Source organism: Nomascus leucogenys, chromosome 17 (assembly GCF_006542625.1).
Source record: "Nomascus leucogenys isolate Asia chromosome 17, Asia_NLE_v1, whole genome shotgun sequence".
Classification (NCBI taxonomy): Eukaryota; Metazoa; Chordata; class Mammalia; order Primates; family Hylobatidae; genus Nomascus; species Nomascus leucogenys.
Window position 1 is genome coordinate 19,266,105 of NC_044397.1, and position 23,474 is coordinate 19,289,578.

Below are 23,474 nucleotides of genomic sequence, written 5' to 3' on the forward strand. Positions count from 1 at the left end.
AAATTCAGTTCAAATAAAACCCAGAACAGACACACAAATTCAGAATACATTTTAAAAATAATCAGACAGTCAAATACAAAGAATTTAATGGGCAGTATCCAAATGTCAAAAACATATTCTGGGTACTAAAGAGATACCAATTTAATCTGAATTTACATTTCATTTTCTTCAAGATTCAAACCAGCAAGATAATTCAGTATCTACTACAACCAAAAATATGCTTCCAATTTTGAAATATTTTTAAAAGGCACTGTATATAAACCTTCCTTAAGAGAGGAACTATATGCAAGAGAAATTGAGTCTTAGAAATTACATAACAAAAGTAATCATAATTCTTGGCATTTATGAAAATATTTTACCTTCAAAGAATTTTTACAAACACTAAACTAATTAAATTATGCAATCCACATGGGAAATCTCATCATCAGTTTACAATTAGGAATAACTACGGTACTAGGTTTAAATCAAGCATAAACCTAGGGGGTAAATATGCAGTTATATATGGATATAAGAATGAGTTACTATAATTATTCATGGATGTGATGGAAAATGACTAGAAACAGGTTTAAATAAGTGTGAAGATTATGAATTGAATGCAGGTATTATTAGGAAAATCCTAACCTCTGCAACCGCTTAGACTCCATAATAGCTATGCTCTGTTATATCAAAAGTATTAGGCTCATGAGATTTTATTAGTGCTCTACGATATTTAATAAGGGCACTTGACCTTCAGCGGTTTATGACTTAAAAGAACACATTTATTCATTTCTCAAAATTTTAAAACTCTTCTCCACCTCCCTTTCTCATTATTTCCAAACAAAAGGGAACACTGCTGCTGGTGGGATTACAGAAAGTGCAAAAAGGACAAAGCTAAGGGAACAGGAAAAGGAAACCTTTGTCAAAGGAGTACAGAAGGAGAGAGTGAAGGCCCAGATGCCTGGTGAGGAAGCTGAGCCCCCAAAGGGGGAAGTGATGAAAGGCTTCCTCCTGAGCTAACAAAAGCTAATCAAAAGGAATACCCAACTGCCTTGTGCCCAGTGGCTCAAAAAAAAAAAAAAAAAAAAAGAAGTGAAAGACTTAGGTTAGGCTTGCTCTCTTTTACACTTTGGACTCAAAAATACAAGTGCTGGATCTCTGGGTGCCCAATGGCACTGTACATTCAGAGGATGGAACCAAATCCTAGTCCTGTGAATGAGAGGCCTTGGAGAGTAGATGGCTCTAGGTGGGACAGGGGACTTTGATTCATTAAGCTGTAGCTTCCTTAAATATCACTTCATTGCTACTGCTCTGTTTCCACCTGCATTTAAAAAAGGGCCCTCTTGACACAGTTTTTGTCTTCTGCAGCTCCAACAGATGAGGAACATGAACTTATTCAACACATATGGATAACAGGTAAGTTGGAGTAGTGGCAGAGAAACACTCTGCATTTACCGGGTTGAAGAGACAACTGACTGACAGCACAGGATCTTCTGGCTCCTGGTGGGATGTTCAATTCATACCATATTCACCGATCAGTGTAAGAAGCAAATTCATTACCCTTGCTGTCTTTTTTATGCAGCCTACATATCATCAGAATGAAATTAATACAATATAACAAGGACTTTCCTTGTTGAGCTGGGGGAGGGGAAGATAAGAGAATACTTATGGTGGGGAAAACCAAATTAAAATTTCTAATTTGACAACATTTAGGCCTAAATTACTCTAATTCTTATTTCTTAGTGCATAATGTTATATAATACTTCCCAAAAGGAAACAAATACATTTTTACTTTGCTGACTATAAGGATATCCATAACAATGCTTTATAACAATCCTTTTTACAAAATTGTTTTTGGATTTCTAAGAAACTTTATTCTCATGAGTCTTACAATGCCCCTATGCAATAGGCAGTCAACTAATTGCTCTTATCCTCAGTCTAAGAGGCAGACTGAGGCTTGGAAACACTACCTGGCTGGCTGCCCTGGAGCCACAAAGCTAGGAAGTGGTTTTGCTTCACTTAAGCACGGCTCTAGTAAGCCCTGGCAAGAGCACAAGCTCTGTGAGTGGTGGTGGACTAGGGGTGGGGAGGAGAATTCAGGCTGATTGCTTATGAATTGTGTGTGACCATCAACAGCTTTAGTAATCAATTTACACCTCAGTTTCCTCTCATTTCAAATGAGATAATCCTCAAAATTCCTGAACTGCAAAGTGATGAGAAATTAAATGAGGTACACATGTCATCACCTGCACAGTGATACCCATAATAAGTGCTCAGTGAACACTAATTATTATTCTAACAACAAAATTCTACCTTGCCTTTCTGGGTAAGAGTAACCATGTATGGAGAACTACCCTGGTCTCTCAATGCTCTTCTCCCAAGGGAGTTACGACCTTTTAATGCATTACATTTGAAAACTGGCTACCTTGATACTTTGCATTACTTAATAATTATTCATTTCTCTCATCTTTGAGTAAAGAGCTGTTCTGCAGAATTACAATTTCTGGATATCCAAAGTTTATCCTTCAAATGCCAATTTATTTTCTGATTTCAAATACTATTCTAGTATTATTACTTATTTTCTGACTTATTAACCAGAATATACAGAACACGCACTTAAAGCACCACTATGAACATTCACAACTGCATGGAGACACCATTAGCCTCCAGACCTATCTTGCAGTTGTTCTGTCTCTTCCCCCGACATAAGACCATCAGTTGTTGCTGTCACTGTTCCCCTAATTTTGATCTTGTGTTTTCTATTTCTTGTTCTTTGGTCCCTTCTCCTCTCTTTAGCCTCTACCACTAATGTAACCAAATGTGCACATCTAAAACACATTCCACAAAAATACAAAGATAACCAAATATATACTGGTTGAGCATTCCTAACCAGAAAACCCAAAATTCAAAATGCTCCAACATTCAGGTATTTTGGACTAGAGATGCTCGATTTGTAGGTATATTTTGCAAATATTCCAAAAATTAAAAAAAATCTGAACTCTAAAACACTTCTGGTCCCATGCATTTCAGATAAGGGAAACTCAACCTATATTTCAAACTACTGCAAATAAGGTTGAGTGTGAGGGCCTAAAGAGCAAAATACAGGCTCTTTCTTATGCAGAGATGTTCAAATATAATTTTAGTATGTTTCAAAGAGCTGCAGTTGCAACAGCCTAATGCCACACGAATACATATGTGTATGTATGCATCTTGTCCATACACAAGGGTGTGCTTAAGTGTATGTGTGTGGGTGTTGTATGTGAATGTATTGAGTATCAGGAGGCAGTTAATAGAGTCAAAATATTTTAAGTACTTTAATAGTTCTGAGCATAGAGATTACAAACGGGCATTTTTTAAATTTACAAATTTAAATATGATTTAGTCAACAAATATTAGAGTACTACACTTATCACATGACAGCCACTCTACAAGGTACTGAGAATAAAACGTTGAAAAAGATAAATAATTATTCTACTCTTAAAAAATCAAAATGTTTGAGGGCGTAACACTTTTGTCTCCTTAAAAAGAAATGTTTTTTGTTGTTGTTGAGATTATACTTTGAGTTTTGCTCATTTCCAATTATAAACTGTAAAGAAAAAAGCTTTTCTGGCAATGGGGGAAAATCTGTGTTCAATAGCCTTACAAATATTAACTTGAGATTCTGAGTTCTCCAGAGAGAAAATTGGCAATATTATAAAAATAAACTAAAATTAAAACCCTGGAGTAGCACAACAATTTTTCCAAATGCAGGAAAGCAAGGAAAAAGAAAGTAAGGAAATAGAAACACAACATTTAGGGTATCAGAACAACATTAATTACTCATATTGGGCATATTTAGTGATTTCCATTACTATTTATAAGAGGGCAATAGCATGAAAAGTTCAATACAAGGATTTTATTTTTTAAATTTAAACAATATTTACAGGATTTCAAAAACCAGACTATTAAGGCTTAAAAGGAAAATGAACTTAAAAATATTTTAAAATAAAAATGTATTGTGAACACAAGAAAACAAAATTATATCCTATCCTCCATAATACTTATTACAAATATTAAATAGTGAAACAAAATCATCTTCTAAAAAAATACAAGAATCAGAATAATGCTTCGGGCTCTCTATTGACCACTGTGGAACATCCAGAAAGGTCCAGTGCATCCCAGCCCGGCCTGACCCTAATCAGAAGGAGGATACAGTAAAGCAGGTAGAAAAGAGAGCAGAGGAGCAACCAGGCTCAGGTGCCAGGGCACCCATACTCTTCCAAAGTAGACTGTGGCAGAAACTGCTAGTTGTTTAGGGTCATTTTAGCTTAGCATATGGCTGCTCACTGGAGCCCGCAATTCCCAGCTTCTGAGGAAGCTTGCAGCCATGAGACCGAGTTCTAGCATGTGAGGAACAAGCCTCTTCTAGACCATGCTTTTCCAAAGGAATGCATCTGCTCCCATGGTTTTTCATCCCTACCTGCTGCCTGGGACCTGATGAGAGCTGGGAGCTCCCTCAGGTCCAGAGATGGCAACCTTGCAGCAAAGCTGCCCTAGATAGCTCTGGACCACTGCTCTCTGGACTGTATCCTAAGAAATATATTATCATCTTGTTTAAGCCAAGGTAATTTGATGCCTCGTTGTTACAGCTGCAAAACTTGAGGCCCGCTTAACACGTAGTTTTACAACAGACCTGACCATTTAGTGTCTAGCTGCCTCAACTCCTGTCCTAAAGCTCAGAACCACTTGGTAAGTGATGTTCCTAAACGAAGTACATTCTGAGCACCTTTACCGGGTTGTAAGCATCTTCGGGGGATTATGAACCTGGAGGGCTGGGACTATGCCTTCTATACCCTTCTATTTCTCTGAAACGGCCTAATACAGAGCTGACTGAGGGAAGGAAGAGTAGGAAAAGTAAATTTAAGCTGTAGGCTTCAGGGTCAGACAGCCCCCTGGAATTGAATTCCTTGGCAATTCCTGGGCTTTAACCAGATGTTCAAAATATCAACTGAATGTTCCATTCTAGAAACCAAGGTTTGTGCTCACTGCAACCTCTACCTCCCAGGTTAAAGCGATTCTCCTGCCTCAGCCTCCTGAGTAGCTGGGATTACAGGCGCCCACCACCATACCCAGCTAATTTTTGTATTTTTAGTGGAGACGGGGTTTCACCATGTTGGCCAGGATAGTCTCAGTCTCTTGACCTCGTGATCCGCCTGCCTCCCGAAGTGCTGGGATTACAGGCATGAGCCACCACGCCCGGCCTGTTATTATAATTTTAAAGAGGAAACAGGCTATGAGAAGTTAAGGGGCTTGCCCAATAGAATAAAGTCATTTGTAGGAGTCTGGATTTGAATTCATGTCTGTTTGATATCAATGCCTGCATTCTTCTCACTATATCAAGATGCATTTAAAAACTCTACTAAGTTCTTCAGAAGAGTACAGTGAAACACTGTAAGAGTTTACTGATGAGTCAAAATTATTCAATTATCACTCTAAGTAATAGTAAGCCTAACACCTAAAAATATTCTTTGTGGTATAATATCCCAGGACATACTGAAGCCCCTGGGGTCCATGCACCTCTTCTAGAGGGTCCTGGGGGCTGGCTGGTAGTGAGAATGCCCTGGTTGATCAGCCTACCCAGTAGCACCCTCCAGAGTGCTCAGCTGAAGGAACTGGGAGAGAGCTCAGTTTTCCTTGTTGGTAGCCTCCTCTGACTGGCTCTCAGTAACCATTTGACATTTATTTTTCTGAGCGTCCAGGGGGCTAGTGCTTCCAGCTTGCCAATGCTAATCTGCTATGGGAATCAAAACTCACTGTACTGGTTGACATGGTCAAACCTTATTTAGCGCTTACTTTGGACAGCTGAAATGCTAACTAAACAGTCACAAAATAGCAAGATCTTGTGCTTTGCAATATTTTGTGGCCAATCTACTTTATTGTGCATTTCTAGTCAGCCTGAATAAAGGACTATGAAGCTGGGACATATTTTTTTTTTTTTTAATATGCAAGAATTGTATTGGAAATGGCTCCATATTTTTTGCATAGTGCTAGTCATAAAATAAGACAGTCCTAATTACTACATTTACCTTCTTCTGTGTAGGAATATATCACAAGGAACATTTAGAGGGTACCAATGTGAGCTCTGCCAGTTCAAATAAATCAGTCAGAGTGATTACAGTTGGCTTTGGATTGCATCCAGGTTACGGAAGGCAAGAATAGATTAGGGGTATGTGCCATCAGAGCAGGGACAAACTCTTGACTTTGTAAAAGCACCAGTATTTCTTCAGGCTTAGACATGACTTACTAGGGCTACATTTTCAATGAAATATTGCTGGAAGCATTTAAAAGCTGGAAAATACAATCTTGTCAGAGATGCTCCCCCAATTCCCCAAAAGATGTGTGACATCATTTTAAAATACAGTCTGCTGTCACCAGTATGTTGGGTTAGAGGAAACAAAGTCTACACAAGTAGAAGCAGCACAAGTTTGGTGTGGTCCTATAGTCAGGATTCAGGGACCACCACTTCGCTTTAGAAACAAAAATGATTCGCATTGGAACAAATCTGTTTTGGCTGCTAATTTTGTGCAGAATTGACTTAATAGAAAGCAAAAAAGTACTGGGTATAAATTATAGTATACACGTCTTGAGAAAACTTTTCTTTTTCTGAGACAGGGTCTAGCTTGGTCATCCAGGCTGGAGTACAGAAGTGCGATCCTAGCTCATTGCAGCCTTGAACTCCAGCCTTCCAAGTGGCTGGAACTACAGGCACGTGGTGATTTGGAGTAGGTGGGACTACAGGCATGTGTCACCATACCCAGCTAAATACATAAATATATATATATTTTTGTAGAAAGAGAGAGAGAGAGAGCACGCGTGCATCTCGAACTCCTGGCTTCAAGAGGTCCTCCTGCCTCAGCCTCCCAAAGTATTGAGATTACAGGTATGAGCCACTGGGCCTAGCTGAGGAAACTTCTGGGTTTTCCTTTGGAGAGCTCCTCCCCGCCTGTATACTGTCTTGAGAGGAGGGGCTTTTTACTTCCTCCCTCACCTCTCCTAGATAATATGAATGTGAATTTGACATCCATTAGTATACTTGTGTTTAGTTTCAATGAAAACCAACATTTTTAACAAACATGTACTCAACAAGTACTGAACACTAGCACCAGAGTCCATTCTAATCTCTGAAATATAGTGGAAAACATGTTTGGACTTTCACATTGGAACATGGAAAACATGTTTGGACTTTATATACTGAAGTGGGACAGTCCAGAAAATGGAGGCCAGACACAGTGGCTCACATCTGTAATCCCAGCACTTTAGGAGGCTGAGGTGGGTGGATCACTTAAGGTTAGGAGACCAGCCTGGCAACATGGTGAAACCCCATCTCTACTAAAAACACAAAAATTAGCTGGGCGTGATGGCAGGTGCCTGTAATCCCAACTACTCGGGAGGCTGAGGCAGGAGAACCGCTGGTACCCAGGAAGCCAAGGTTGCGGTGAGCAGAGATTGCATCACTGCACTCCAGCCTGGGCAACAGAGCGAGATGCCATCTCAAAAAAAAAAAAAAAAAAAAAAGAGGCCAGGTGCAGTGGCTCACGCCTGTAATGCCAGCACTTTGGGAGCCCAAGGTGGGTGGATCACGAGGTCAGGAGTTCAAGACCAGCCTGGCCGACATAGTGAAACCCTGTCTCTACCAAAAATACAAAAAATTAGCTGGACATAGTGGTGGGCACCTGTAATCTCAGCTACTTGGAAGGCTAAGGCAGGAGAATTACCTGAACCCAGGAGGCGGAGGTTGCAGTGAGCCGAGATCACGCCACTGCACTCCAGCCTGGGCGATAGAGTGAGCCTCTGTCTCAAAAAAAAGGAAAAGAAAATGGGGTATTTTACATACTTGTGTGTAACTTCCTTCTCTTAACATACTTTGTGGAATTCCCTCTGAGGCAACAACAGGTAAAGATATATGTGAGCAATCTCCTAATGAAATTTCTGAATATATTCTATAAAGCTATCTGGAAAGAGTTGGATTTGCAGGATTATTTTAGGATGACACAACCCATATCTCCATGAGTCCAAACAGACACTAACCTTTTCCATCAGCTTCTGAGACATCTTGACTGCTTAAGACTGAGGCATGTGACTAAACTTCTGCCTCGCCCTTTGGCTAGAATCCTTACCGTGGGGCCAAGTCTTAGCCTGAGCCTTCTATCTATGAGTATCCCTCAGTCTGGATCCATGTCCCTCATAAGTAGCCCCAGGCTAGAACATGCTGTTTCCACTACCATTCTACATATCATCTCAAGGATAACAAAATCGCAGAATGTTTACTGAACACTTATTCCTAGCAGGATTGGAGCCATTACCCTCATTTTACAAATAAGGACACCGGAGACTCCACCCAAAGTAACCTGCCCAAAGTCACACAACTTAGCAGGTATGAAAGTGGGAGTTCCTGCTTTTAACACCTGTTCTATGATACTCTTCTGGATCTGTGGTCATACTAAACTTTCCATTTATTTTTTAAGCAAGACAATCCAGTTTCTCAATCATGATTCATTTGACAAGTTTTCCACATCTTGCATCCTATACAAACTTACTTGTTTTCTTTCTGTAAACCTTAGCCTATGGTAACCTTTTATTATTAGTATTTTTGTGAATAATAAAAATGCCATTTTTATCATCTTTTATTCTAAATTGCCATTTTATTTTGTGGATTTAGAATTTTTATGAAATACTCTGCTTTTCATAAGCAATTTGCAAAATATAGGGGGAAACTTATCCAAAGACATCTATTCAACATTTACGAGTATCTCCTTCTATTTTATTAGTGAGTGCATGTATGTTTGGATACACACATGAATGTCTATTTCTATAGCAAAACTGGATCATTCCATAATCATTGTTAAGACCTTTACTACAGATCATTACTTTGCAAAATGGTTGTGCCACTGTACTCGCACCAATACCACATGAAATTGCCCTGCCCACATCAGTACACCCACACTATTTTACCTTTAATTTTGTTGTGGCCAGTGTGAAAAGCAGATACATTCTCAGTATGTTAATGTCTATTTCTGTGATTACTAGTGAGGTAGAACGTTATTTCACGTGCATATTAGTTATTAACACTTCTTTTCACAATTGTTAGCTGATGTCAAATACTCCCTTTTCACTAGGTGGTCATTGTTTTGCCTTATTGATTTGTAAGTAAGGCAAATCAGTACTGATTTATTCTGCACCGACTGCATTCATTTATTCACTCATTTGATAGGTACCTGCCAAACCCCTGTTGTTTACTTCCTCCTTTGCTTAGGACACAATTCTTACCCCGTGTAGTCAAAAACAACTTTGAGAATTGCCTTACAAAAGACTTTTTCAAGTGAGTACATATTTTAACCTAACTAAGATCCCATTACCAATACTGATATTTTAAGCACAATTAAAACAGTACTCATGGGTCCAAGAAAGATGATAACATGTATAGGAATCTGATCTCAGCTTAAACCTCAGGGTTTGTCTTTGCAAATTCAATAAGCCAACAACCTATAACGTAAGTTACTACATAAGGTCTATCAACCTGAACTACTTGAAAGAATACATAGCTTATGGATCGTGAGAAGCAGGAAAGCAGGGGACTTCAACATCTAATTGACTAACACCCAATAACCCTTGACTCTTGGTTTGGAACCTTAACTAAGAGAAGATCCACTAGTAATTCTATACTATGAATTTGTAATTTTTGAGTTTTAAATTTAATTCCTCCCTAAAGGGAACAAATCCTTAATTATCAAAAAGGGTGAACAAGGGAAAAAGAGTAAACACATTACATGAATCCTTGAATGTCTGAGAATATCTTTTGAATCCTTCACATATTTTTTTTTTTTTTTTTTGAGACGGAGTCTCGCTCTGTCGCCCAGGCTGGAGTGCAGTGGTGCAATCTCGGCTCACTGCAAGCTCCGCCTCCCGGGTTCACACCATTCTCCTGCCTCAGCCTCTCCGAGTAGCTGGGACTACAGGCCCCCGCCACCATGCCCGGCTAATTTTTTGTATTTTTAGTAGAGACGGGGTTTCACCACGGTCTCGATCTCCTGACCTCGTGATCCACCCGCCTCAGCCTCCCAAAGTGCTGGGATTACAAGCGTGAGCCACCCCGCCCAGCCTGAATCCTTCACATATTAAAGACAACTGAGCTGGGTATAAATTCTTGGATTACAAGCACTTTCCCTCAAAACTCTATACACATTGCTCTAATGTTCTCTGGAATTTAGTGTTTCACTGGAGCCTGATTTTATCTTTTGTAGATAAACTGTTTCTTTTATCTGAATTGCAAAGGTTTTTCTTCCTTCTCTTTGTAAATATAAAATTTTATAAAAGTAATTCCGAGACAGGTCTTTGTTCCATAGGTGGTGCCTGGAATATGATGACTGCTTTAAATCTATATACTCAGGGCTTTATTTTCTGCTCAGAAAAATTGTTTTTAAATTATACTTAAGTACTGCTTCTAACTACCCTAAAATCCTTCTCAAGAAAACCCACAATGTTTTCATTAGATCTACTTTCTATGGCCTCCATGTCTAGGAGAATTTATTACATTTTTGTTCTTTTTTCCTATATTCTAGGATAAGGTCTCACATGCTTGTCACCATCAATGTTCAGTTTTCCTCTGTATGCATTCTTCTCTTTATTGACTCCACTGCAGATTTTAATTGTTTAGTATGCATATCTGGCATAAGACTGCCCGGATATGCATCTCATATTCCCTATTTATTAACTATAAAAGTGTGAGCAAGTTACTTAACTTTTCTGAGCTTAGTTTCCTCATCTGTAAATAGTGGTAATAATGACACCGACCTGTATAATCAGGGTTTTTAATTACAAGCACCAGAAAACACTCTGGGTAACTTAAGGATAAAAATATTTACTGAAAGGATATTGTACAGTTCAAGACTATATATTCCCCCACAAAGTTGAAAAAGGTTCGAAAACTCATGGAACAAAGAAACTGAGATGAAATGTTCAGTGGCCAAAATAACCTGAAAGACTCTACTACATTAACCCCAAAATTTGTGATAAGGAACATAGAAGATCTTCCACTTATAGAATTAAGTACAATGCCTGGTACATAGTAAGTACTCAATAAATGTTAGCTGTTAGTCTCCTATTGGATTTCTATTCCGTAGAGATCAATGATTCTCATATCTTACTGACAATTACAATTTTTCTAGATTTGTCATTTGTTTCCTGTTGTGATAGCAGCAGCAGCAGTAATAATAGTGGTAGTGGTGGTGGTGGTAGTAGTAGTAAGGAGAACAGAGACAGCAATCTAGCTGCATCAAAAAGCAGCAGGCCCAGTAAAGCAATGAAGGGTCTTTTTCGCACAATGGCAGACCTGTCAGAGATGATCCATTCTTTGCATTTCTGATCTACTGGTTTTAAAGTAAGAGCACTCTCCAATTCCGAAAAAGGTTTTCAGTGGGAAACTGAAGTTTTATCCTGGGTTAAAAAGTTTGCTTTTAAAAAAAAATTATTCAACTAGATAAATTATTCCACATCAATAAAACACATTTGCCCAATTCTGTAGTGCAGATCAAATGAGCTAAGTGCAACAGCATTCTGTTCAGTACCCGTAAATGCACAAATATTTTTCATAGTCTTACCTATAGACCTTCAAATCTTCTCATCAATCAGCTTAGAATGTCAACAGCAGCAATCACTAAGATATATTTTTTCACATAATAGTTTAAAAATTTGCTTTTTCATTATTCTTTGCTAACTGAAATAAAATAAAAATCCTGCTGTTAAGAGCTTACATTATAGAAAAATAATATTACTTATCTTATTAAGGAACAAACGAGAAAGTGGGACAATGGGAAAATTCCAGTAAGCATCATCCCTTCCAATAGTCCTAGACTTAAACCATGGAACGTATAAGGCAGCTAAGGTTATGAATGAAAAACGGTGTTACTTGACTCTTCAGTTGGGCATAAAGGGCTTACTTTAAAAATAATTAATAGAAGTATTTTCAAAAGAAGAGAAATCATGGCTTATGTTAACTTTGTGATGGAAAGGCATTTCTAAAGGAATACTAGAATACAGAAATACTACATATGGATGAAATAGTAAGAGTTTTTAATTCTGCCAGAATAGTTTATTAGAAGGCCATAGGCAGTGGTTAAGACCTTAATCTTGGTTTAGGCTCTTAAAACGATTTGGGGAAAATTTTTAAATGAGATACATGCCTATTAGGGTAGATGATAACTCACGATGAACACTTCACTGATGCCGTGTTGCTTTACAGGAATTTTCATAAGAAAAAGACTACAAGTTAAAACGCTAAACAGTCTATAAATTGAAATGCTTTGAACTCCAATTTTTAAAGGAAAAATTAAATTTTCTTTCAAGAGCCACAGAGATTGAAATTCTAAGTATACTTTTAATTTATGATAGCTATTTTCATATTTGAAATATAATTATATAGAATATAATTGCATAGTATGTTATTTGTCTTCAAGTTTCAATAATGTGTTATTTCAATTTGCTTGCAGACTGTTTCTACTTTGTGTAACTCCTACATTATTAACGTTTGGGTACATAAAAACTCAAGATTCTATAAGCTAAGACATAGATTTGTCTTTGAACTACTTGAAAAGAACTTTACATTTTAAATGATCTTTCTTAGGAATGCCTGAAATAAAATAGCCATAACCCAAATTACTTTGCTGAGGTACAAGCAGATCTGATCACTTTGGGAACGATACATTCATAAAATATAAACAGATGAAGTAAGACCATATGGACACGTTTTTGCAAAGTAACAAAAATGGCAATTTAGAAATTGGGAGCCCTTAAACATGAAGATAGGCAATGGATAGGCTGTTTTGCAATAGCTACGGAATAACTTTAGGGTTATACCTGAAGGGAAAAATATGTTTCCGAAATATTTTTCTCTCCAGAAGTGATTCTAAAAAGAAAAACGATCATGCAAAGCAGAGAATTCAATGCTGAATAATCCTCTTATCCATTTAATCTCATCAACTCAGCAGTCACTCATTTCAAATTTAACAGCATAAAGTTTGCATGCACAGGGGGAAATTATTCCATATATTCATAATTTAACTCTGAAAAGAAATTGTAAACTGGATTATTCAACTGAAAAGGAAATTATAATTTTAAACATGCAAAGTCACGGTTGGCTTTAAGTGTTAACAAAGGAAAAATATTCTATTATTTTCAAATGTAAACGAAACAATGCTAATTCAATGGTAAAAATTAAACAAAAATATTCTATTACTTTCAAATGTAAATAAAAGCTAATGGTAATTCAGTGGTAAAAACTAAACCTAAAAATGCCTAAGTTAACTAACTTACATAAAACTGACATAATACATACTGATAGCCTGTTTAAACCAAAAGGGGGCAAAAGTACACACATTCGTGTCTCTTATGCATCAATTAATGACTATTCATAATGTGTCAATTACTCTATATTGAAGTATAAATACGGTTTGTGCCTCTGCATTCTTCTGAGAGTAGAAACTATATGAAATAGATCATCTTTATGTCTGCTTATCCCCCTCAACCCATTCCTTGACAAAGTGCTTTGCTCAGAGTAGTCGTTGAATAAACACTTTTTAATTAATTATAAGCAAGATTAATCTAAGTATGGAGGCACTGTAAACATGTTTACATTTTTAGTTCATTAACTGAAAAATATTTTGGGCACCTACTATGCTTTCCATGTTTGCATGTGTGATCCAGTTATGTGTGAACAGCCACATGGAGTCTGTTCAAGTTCATGGAATAGTCTTCCAAACAAACCCCTCAGTGTCAATACAACCTAAAATGATGCTTCCAATGAAATCAAAGAGAACAAATACTAAGTTATCCTGAATATATAGTTGAGGACATGTAAGACTGGAAGCTTTGCTAGCAGTTCCATCTGATCATTCATCAGACTATCGGAAAATGTAGGCAGGTAGCCAAATGCATATGCTTGTTGTTAGTTACCTCTTGGTAGTCTAATTTTTTGATGTTGAGAAGGACAACTTCTTTGAGGAGTGGGCAGTACTCAAATACTGAATAAACCTGTTGGCCATACTCTGCAGTGTTCTTTAATCACAGGGACGCTTGAGGTGGAGGACACCCTGCATCGTTAACGAAATGAAGGGAAATGTTAAATTCTGACCATGGTACATGCAACTTAAGAGTACTGATCTCCTGAGAGCCATTTTAGAGTTCAGAATTCTTGAATACAAGCCAAACAGTGTCACAAGAGCTCTGCCATGTGTCCTCATTTTGAACCTCATTTTTATAATATTATGGAGATAAAGCTGTAAAATTTGATGATCCCTCAAAAACCACTGAGATCCAATCTTATCTTGGGTTAGATGCTGCAGTTCAAGCACTGAAAACTTCACTATAGGTTACACAGTAACAATAACTGCCAGGATAATTTAGTTACCAATTGGAAAAATAATTAAGTTGTCAATTGGAAAAATCAGAAGTTTCAGGCATTGTACTTACAGCACAGGACTTCTAGTTAAGTGACATAAACTATGCTTGTTTACAGCTGAAATAAAAATTCTCTCTTCTGCATGTGGTTGAGGTGTGTCAGAGAGGACTATTTCATTGAAAATAAGCATAGGGGCCAAACAAAAGGAAGTTACAAAGGCAGGTGTGTAACAGCTGAGTTGTTTCAGTTCCAGAAGAATAAAGCAAATAATTGTACTGGAATTTGTTCACTTCTAGGCATTTTGCCATACAGGAAGGGTGTGTAATTACTGAAGCTAAGATATCTATGTAAAAATGAAGTAACATCAACAGGACACAGTTGGGCTTCAGATTTTATTTTATCTTCAAAAACTTAAGGTATCTCTGGCTCTCATTTCACTCTTTGATATTTAAATATCACTTAAGTTAATATGGACATACTGAAGATAGAATGGTTATTTTCACAAAAGCCAGAAAATATATTGAAAGTGGTATTCTCTTTAAGAGCCACACAAATGAGGAACATTGCAATTTTCACTCATCGAAGATAACAAAAGAAGCACATACAGTATCTAACTTGAGACCTCACCAGAGTAGAAAGAGTGCATATAAAATTAGCATATTTTACCAAATCTATTCTTTGCTTACCAGTTCATGCTATCTGGATTGGCCTCAACCTTAAATCTAGATTCTAAGCTTCTGAAATCATTAACCAAAAATATAAGAATGTGGTTTGTGGGCCAGGTGTGGTGGCTCACACCTGTAATCCCAGCAGTTTGGGAGGCCAAGGTGGGCAGATCACCTGAGGTCAGGAGTTCGAGACCAGCCTGGCCAACATGGAGAAACCCCGTCTCTACTAAAAATACAAAAATTAAGCGGGTGTGGTGGCAGACACCTGTAATCTCAGCTACTCTTGGGAGGCTGAGGCAGAAGAGTTACTTGAACCCAGAAGGTGGAGGTTGCAGTGAGCCAAGATTGCACCACCGCACTCCAGCCTGGATGACAGAGCGAGAGTCTGTCTCAAAAAAAAAAAAAAAAAGTGATTAGAGAGCCTGAAAAGTATGGCCAAGTTCAAATAGAGATCTCAATTATTCAAGCAACTTTATGACAGAAGATGAACGACTCTAATGAATATTACATGTGCAATTCTACAAAACCAGAAATCAACTTGCAAAGATACTTGTGAAAGATACTTGCAAATCCTAGCCATGATTGGCCATATTGTCCTTTTAAAGAGTGTTTCTAAAACCAAGAGATCATATCGGAATCATTATAAAACTACAATGTATTCTACCACTTGATAATAATACCCTGCACATGACGCTTGGCTCGCTGCTTCCTTGTGCCTGTGAGTGAGCATTCTGACACATCTAAGTAAGTCGCAGAGGGCAGCAGCAAGGCTCTGGATAAGCAGTGAATGTCTTATCTAATTCCAATTCCTCTGCATCCAAGGGTGTGCTGTGCATTTCAATGACAAATCAATCAGTTTAATCTAAGGTTTTCACAGGAAGAGGCAGGATCCTTTGAGGGCACCACATTTTTCTTTCTTTTTTTGGAGACAGGTTCTTGCTCTGTCACCCAGGCTGGAGTGCAGTGGCATGATCACGGCTTACTGCAGCCTTGACCTCCTAGACTCCGGTGATTCTCCCGAGTAGCTGGGACCACAGGCACACACCACCACACCTGGCCAATTTTTTGTATTTCTTGTAGAGACAGGGTTTTTGTCATGTTGCCCAGGCTGGCCTTGAACTCCTGAGCTCAAGCCATCTGCCCACCTCAGCCTCCCGAAGTGCTAGGATTACAGGCATGAAGCACCATGCCCAGCGCTGTATTTATCTAGTTATTACATGTAAGAGATTAAGCTAGGCACTAACCAGTATCAAGTTTGTCAGATATTTTTGAAAACTATTAGGAGATTCCTCCTTTCCTACATCTGTATTTATCATGGACTCCTGGATTCTTATTAGGAGTTGAGTTGAACAGTAGAACCTGCTAAAGGATGATCCTAATTACAGCCAACTGGTGGCTGAAGTTCTGACACTTCCTGTAATTTCAGAATCACATTACTTTGTTATTCCCATGGATTGACTTTTTATTTCTCTTAAAGCATAATTCTTAACATTTCTTTAGTAGTCATCCGTATCACCTGATATACACAACACTGGTGGATATTTTGTGACATGACCAAGATAACCACATCCTTTTTTATTCCCTAAACTTAACTTTCGACTAAATTGGACAGATGGGAGATGAAAGTTATGACACCTATGTCATTATTTGACCACAGACATGAAATAAAATTTTTTTTTTTTTTTTTTTTTTTTTTGAGACGGAGTCTTGCTGTGTCACCCAGGTTGGAGTGCAGTGGTACGATCTCGGCTCACCGCAAGCTCCGCCTCCCGGGTTCACGCCATTCTCCTGCCTCAGCCTCTCCGAGTAGCTATGAAATAAAATTTTATTTTACACTATGCAGAGATTGGATTTAAATCCTGTATCAATATGGATATAGTGCAATTCAAATTGTCTTAAGAAGAATGTTCAGCTGAGTGACAAGTTTTCTAGGTGCTGTGAGACTCTCTTGCTCACAATGTTTCTGTGAATGTGGCTACAGGTTCTGTTATCTTAATAAAACCGCAAGTTGGTGACAAAGTAATCGACAGTATTATCTATTCATTCCCTGCTCGAACAACCGTTTACTGCAGGTCTAATTTACCCAAGGTGCTGGGAGAGGAGCAACCTGTAACATAGGTATAAAACAAGGGCTAAAACATGGCTCTATCCTCAGGTAGCTGACTACATAAATCCAAAGAAGCATACTGTTAAGAGTCATGGCAGTGGTATAAAGTGCTAAAAGAGATCAGGAGAGAGATTTGACTTCAGGCTGGGTATGTTTCATCAAAAAGGCAGCGTTTGAACAGAAGTAGCAAAGATTCTTTCTGTCAAGGAGCGAGGATTTTTCTGTATCTTCGCAGGTATGCATCCACATGACTGACATCACTATGAGAGGTTATCACTTCATAAAAGACACCGTAAATTCTAGCATTATGCCAAAGAACAAGGAGCAGCTAGCTTCTGGCACTGGAGGATTCTAGGGAAAGCATAGCCCAGTGAAGAAAGATTTCATTGTTTTATGACACTCTATGTCCAATTTCAGATATTTAATAGACTAACGGTTTGTTAACAAGACTGCTATTGGTTGCTTGCCATTTCCTTTCCTACCACTTACCATGAATTGCCCAAGGGGAGTATGTGTGAGGTATTTTACTGGCTTAGATATACTTTACTGAAGAACCCAGACTTTTCCTCTCAAAATTCAGGTGAATTTTATAAGATACTACTTTGCAATTCCTTAACCAAGTGCCTTGACATTATGTTTGGGGTTGCAATAAACTAGCATGTTCATAAAATTTATTTTTATATGCTTTCTCGTAACATAGACATAAAACTATATGTTTATGTATACAGTTTTTGTGAGATCAATATGAAGTTTTTAAAGTTTAGTGTCTGCATAAGTAAACTACTGTCACAGCATAAACAGTGCTCAATATTCAAAGTTTGTCTTCTGCTATCAATGTCCAAAAAAAGGGCTCACTGAATCTTTAGTATGGTTACAAGTAGAATCACTAGCTCCTCCTAAGAGGAGCCTTTTCTTCTTATGCAGAAATGATGATGACAATCGTAATGTTAGCCCTTACTAAGTGCCAGGTACTGTTGTAAGCATTTTACCTATGTTAATTTAAGGTCCTCACTATTATTACCTGCAACTTATAAATGAGCAAACTGAGAACGGAAAGGTTAAGAAATCTTTCCAAGATCACATAGTTAGCAGAGAAAACAGAATTTTATCTACCCAATTGCATTGATAGGGTCCCTTCCTTTTGTGACCTAAGGAAATACCATTCCTAAGACACAGCTGCCACTAAGCAAGGTCTGTTATTTGAGATCACAGAGTGGATACCATTATGGCATGGCAGTGAGGCTTTTTAAAAAAATAATAATTATGGGCCAGGTACAGTGGCTCACACTTATAATCCTCACACTTTAGAGAGGCTGAGGCAGGAGGATTGCATGTGGCCAGGAGTTCAAGACCAGTCTAGGCAAGGTAGTGAGACCCCATCTCTACAAAAAAATATTAAAAACTAAAAATTAGCTGGGCACGGTAGCACACGCCTGTAGTCCTAGCTACTAGGGAGGCTGAGGTGGGAGGATTGCTTGAGCCCAGGAATTTGAAGCTGCAGTGAGCTAAGAGGGTGACACTGTACTCCATCCTGGGCAACAGAGCAAGACCCCATCTCTAAAAAGTAATACCAATTATGCATCCCATCTAAGAATATTGCTCTTTTGGATATAAAACATGACCAACATTTATTGCAATTGCATGTAACAGTGGGCTAAGAGTGCCACACTCTGACCAGTAAATTTTAAAATCAAACATATAAGGTGAATGGTAATTAGTTTTCTTACTCGGATCTAACTTTTCTGTGCTCTATCCCATTGGGTAGATGATAGGAAGTGACATATTTCAGGAGAGTCTTAAGAAATTTTTACTCCAACTATATTTTGCCTGGTGCCACAAAAATTGCAGGGGAGCTATTTAAAACCATGAGAGTATCTTGGAAAGACACAGATGTGGTATCCTGGGTTAAACAACTGAAACGCTAAGTCCTTACAATTTTTAAAAGAAATTATATATGAAACGACAAATATATATTAACGAACTCCAATTTCTCAGGATAGGAACGGAACCAAAGACTAGAGTATAGCATCCCACTAACTAAACAATTATATATAATAACTGTTTTAATGAATAAGATGAATACATTTTTGGCTGCCTTGAGCAGCTGAACTCTTCTTAGCATTTCCCACAAAATACTTATTCAGAACACTATTTACTGCCAGAAGATAAAATTTTGAAGTCATTTGAGGCCATCAAGAAATTCTAGTGTCAAAATCTTAACAAGTTGCCTTATTTTCTTACGTGTAGGGTATACGGTCTCAAGGTACAAAAAGAACATTCCCATTGCTATGTTTACTGCACACAGTTAATAGTTTTAAGTCATTCCTAAACATTTTGATAAATTTACCACATTTCACCAAAACACAGTATATACTAAGAGCCCCAAATAAATCTGAGGCTTCTCATCTTAACAGCTCCGTGGTTCAAATCTTGACAACTATGAAGTGCTATCAAAGAGTCCTTTTTTCTCCCCTAAAGATAATAGAAGCTTAGACATTCTATAGTTTGGTGGAAGATGAAAATTGTACTGACTATATCTTGTACCTTCTCAAACTCTTTGTGGAAAGTTTAAAAACTTCAAATTTCATTGAGGAATAAAAAAAAAATTTTGACATCTTGTTACTAGAATAAACTGAAATATTTTTTCTTGAAAACATAGTTCTAACGTCAGACATGTGTCACGGTTTTAGAGCAATCTTTCACACCACATTCCAAGTTACGGCAAATAGTACAACAATAAGGTAATAAATGTTTCCTCAATCTTCGTCATCATTAGTCATTTGAGTTACTGATACTGACGTTTAAAGGAATATCCCAGCAAATACAACATTACCTATCTTGAGAAAAAAACATCTAGTGGCTTAATTATAAGATGTTTTAAAAAAACTTAATCTTAGATTATTTCAACAAAATAACCCTCACAGGGGACATATGATGTTGTTTTGGAGAGAAGAAGCAGGGAAAAAAACAAAAAAACTATCCCTAGAGTTTTAAATTTACATTTGCCTTATTAAGCTTTTAAATCTTAAGAAATTAAAATCGCAGAATTCCAATTTCTCTAAGCACAACTGATAAGACCTAATATAGAAGGTTACTTGAGTTTGAAGGATAGAGTATTAATGCCTTAAAAAAATCAACATAAACATGACATTGAAGCAAACTGGCACAGTTTGACGTTTTAGAACATTAGCTCACAAAATGAATATACTTAATTTAGACAAACACACAAATATAGCCTTTATCCAAAAATCACAGAGACAACCCTATATACTACCTATGTTAAAATGTTCAAAATACCTAATGCTATTACAGGCCTCAGGTTGCCAGAGTCCTGATAGAAAAGTCAGCACTGAGAACTATGCTTTACACAGCTTTGCGTGCATGCACACACTCTGCAATGTGGGAGAGACAGAGACACCGATCACCATCGAGATTGTCCTTACTTGCAGACGCACAAGTATCCTGCATGTTCCGATTCTGACTGGCACCTGGAGCGGCTCTACATGCCAGTCATCCCAATGTACTCAGGGATGTAAACACCTTATAATTAGAAAACGTGAAGGCGTCAAGGACGTTAGACAAATTTAAAACATATCCAAAGATTAATTTTTTAAAGGCATTAAAGAAATAATTCACTGCAACTTTCAATACGAGGATGTACCTGCTCCTTCACGGATGCTAGAATAGTGGTGGCTGTGGTCTCGGGTTCCATGCCTGGGCCAGTGGAGGCAGCTTCCTGGCGGGTCTGTGGTTGCCCCTCCTCCACCAATGAGGCCTGCTCAGGAGCTGGCATTCCTCCTGCAATCAAGCAGGCAAAGGGTTAACACTTTCTTCTGGGCTCCCTTGCAGGAACCAAGGCTTTACAGATGGTTCCTAGCAACTACAGTAGACTACAGTCTATACACCATGATCAAAAGCTTGTTAAATTGCTAAATTTTCTAAACAGGTAACCAAGAAATAAATATGACTAACTTATCAAGAAACTAAATAATAAACATTCTAGATTGCTATAGGGGTTTGTTTTCAAAGTAATATGCACACAAAAAGACATCTACAAATGTTAACTAACATGAGAAGAATGTTTTACCAATTGCAGAAGAGGTTTTTGCAACAGAAAAGAAAAAGAGTTTAAAACCTAAAGGCTTAAAAATAAAAGTCTGCTTATTTAAAAGAAATATAATATATTAATAACTAGCAGCAAGGTCACCCTTGGTGAAGTCTTATACCTAGCTTGGTTTCTTTAGAAGAATCTGATTATTCAAAGACAAAAATGACTAGGAATGTGGTGTTGAAAAGAAAATCTATTTTTTAGGCCGATAGCTTATGATAGAAGAATAGGTTCTTGGCAGCAGACAGAGTGCCTTTCCTAAGACAACATATAGTGAGAGCAGTGTGTTTGTCAAAAGACTTACTGACCTGATATGGACTTTCTACAGTTTTGGAAAATAGGTGGAAATGGTTAGTGTTAAATGTTATTAAAATTTTAATAACTCATTTACATGTCAGTCTCTCTGTCTTCTTGTGAGTACAGTCTTCGTCATACCATGAAACTAGCCTAGTGCCTGGCACATTAAATGGTATTCAATTAATGTTCACTAAATAAATGAATACATGAACGAAGGATGATATATTTTCACTGTCTCATTTCAGTCATTAGGTAAATCCTGCCAAGTCTTAAGATGCCGGAGAGACCCTATCTGTTTAGATGTGTCACTCTGTATATTCGAATAGGGACATCTGAGACTATAAATATTTTTCTCAACATTCTTCAGTTTTCTCTTGCAAACTACTCTACCATTATATATTTCTATTTATAATCAATTAACTTCCACCGTCTTCAATTCTATAGCTTGATCTGGGACTTGTTACCCCATTCCCTCAAATTTCAGTATCAGTCTTCTGTTTCCAAAATAATAATCTGTAAGTAAAAGGGGAGATGTACATATCCTCTGAGATCCCATCTTCTTCCCTACTCTCCTGGCTTAAATGTTAGTGGAGAGGGTCTCAGTTTCAGGTTTCTGCTAGTGGTTGTTTTATTCTTGCCATATTAATAGGCATAAATGGACAGTGGGTCTGATTAGTTTATCTGTGCATTTCCCCCGACACCAGCCTCATGAGTTCTCATCCCTGCTCTATCTAGCAAGTGAATTCTCAATCTCCTATTTTCATGGTGCATAAGGCCTAGATAGACTTTGAACTGCAAGCAGGATCTTCTCAAGTATGAATAGAAGGATCCTGAGACATGAGATGAGTAGGATCAAAACCTAAGTGCCCTGGGGGGAGTTTCTACCTTGCTGAGCCTCACTTCCTCACTGATAAAAATGGCTAGTTCTTTATACAATGTAATAATTTTACGGCAATCTATTATTTTTAGTGCATGTGGAATGCTTATTGAGATGTAAAACAAAATATTATCAACTAAATAAAATTCCTTCTTTCTCTATCAAGTGCTCATTAAAGAGAAGACCTAAGGTCTATAAAGGAAAAAAATGCTACACAAAGATCCTAGATTAGCATTTAAGGCAAGTAAAGATACAAAAGTATTCCAGCCATTGAAAAATTACACACCTTAAAATAAGCAGATGGTTGCAAAGAACAAAAATGTTACTACGCAACAGTGAAACAAATAATGCCAAGAACCAAAAATTTTAAATGTCAAGAGTATAATATCATGAAATAACCAATGTGTAAGAAGAAAAAGAAAAGGAAAAATTCAGTGAACAAAGAGAATTTGAGAAAAGGAGAAACAGAAATGTCATTGGGGAAGTAATTATTTATTAATACAGAAGGAGCCTTACTGTTAACAAGACATAGAACTATATTATGGCAACTGTATTACATCACTGTGAGGATATCATACTTAATTTCACAATATTTATCTTGCTGACCCTGCTTCCCACGACCAATGAACCCAGAGGAGCATTTTCTGAGTACCACTCTCCCAGGGACAGTGACCATTAGGGGACTCATGACCTAGCTGATGCAGCAACATAGGATCAAGGCAGAGTACAGCAAGATGTAAATGCAAAGGAGTAATGTTAAAGTCAAGAGGAGGAGGGTCAGAGAGCTTGTAACCGTGTAAAAGAAACTAATATAATGCTGAGAAGCTTGGCAGGAGAGGAAATTTTCATAGACATGGATGATATCTATTCTGATTCCTCAAAGGTTAGGACACATCACAGGCAACCATGAACAGTCATTAGATGAGGAACAAAGCCAATGGTACCTGTCATTACTAAGGGTGAGACACTTCCCTACCCCTTATCTCTGGAGCAGTCTCAATATGTCACAA

General features: G+C 37.7%; 1 protein-coding gene across 12 annotated transcripts in view; it reads right to left on the reverse strand.

Moving 5' to 3' along the window:
* PKP4 (plakophilin 4) overlaps positions 1 to 23,474 on the reverse strand; it is a 228,263-nt gene that overhangs the window by 134,741 nt on the left and 70,048 nt on the right. For 9 of the 12 annotated variants that reach the window (XM_012496517.2, XM_012496518.2, XM_003266146.3 and 6 more), the window contains one exon: positions 20,844 to 20,980. In XM_012496517.2, the coding sequence (XP_012351971.1) occupies positions 20,844 to 20,975 (132 nt within the window). In that variant the 5' untranslated portion in view covers positions 20,976 to 20,980. Of the gene's footprint in view, positions 1 to 20,625; positions 20,696 to 20,843; positions 20,981 to 23,474 lie in introns of those variants that run through there. The other 3 variants (XM_030797019.1, XM_030797018.1, XM_030797020.1) reach the window with 2 other exon arrangements.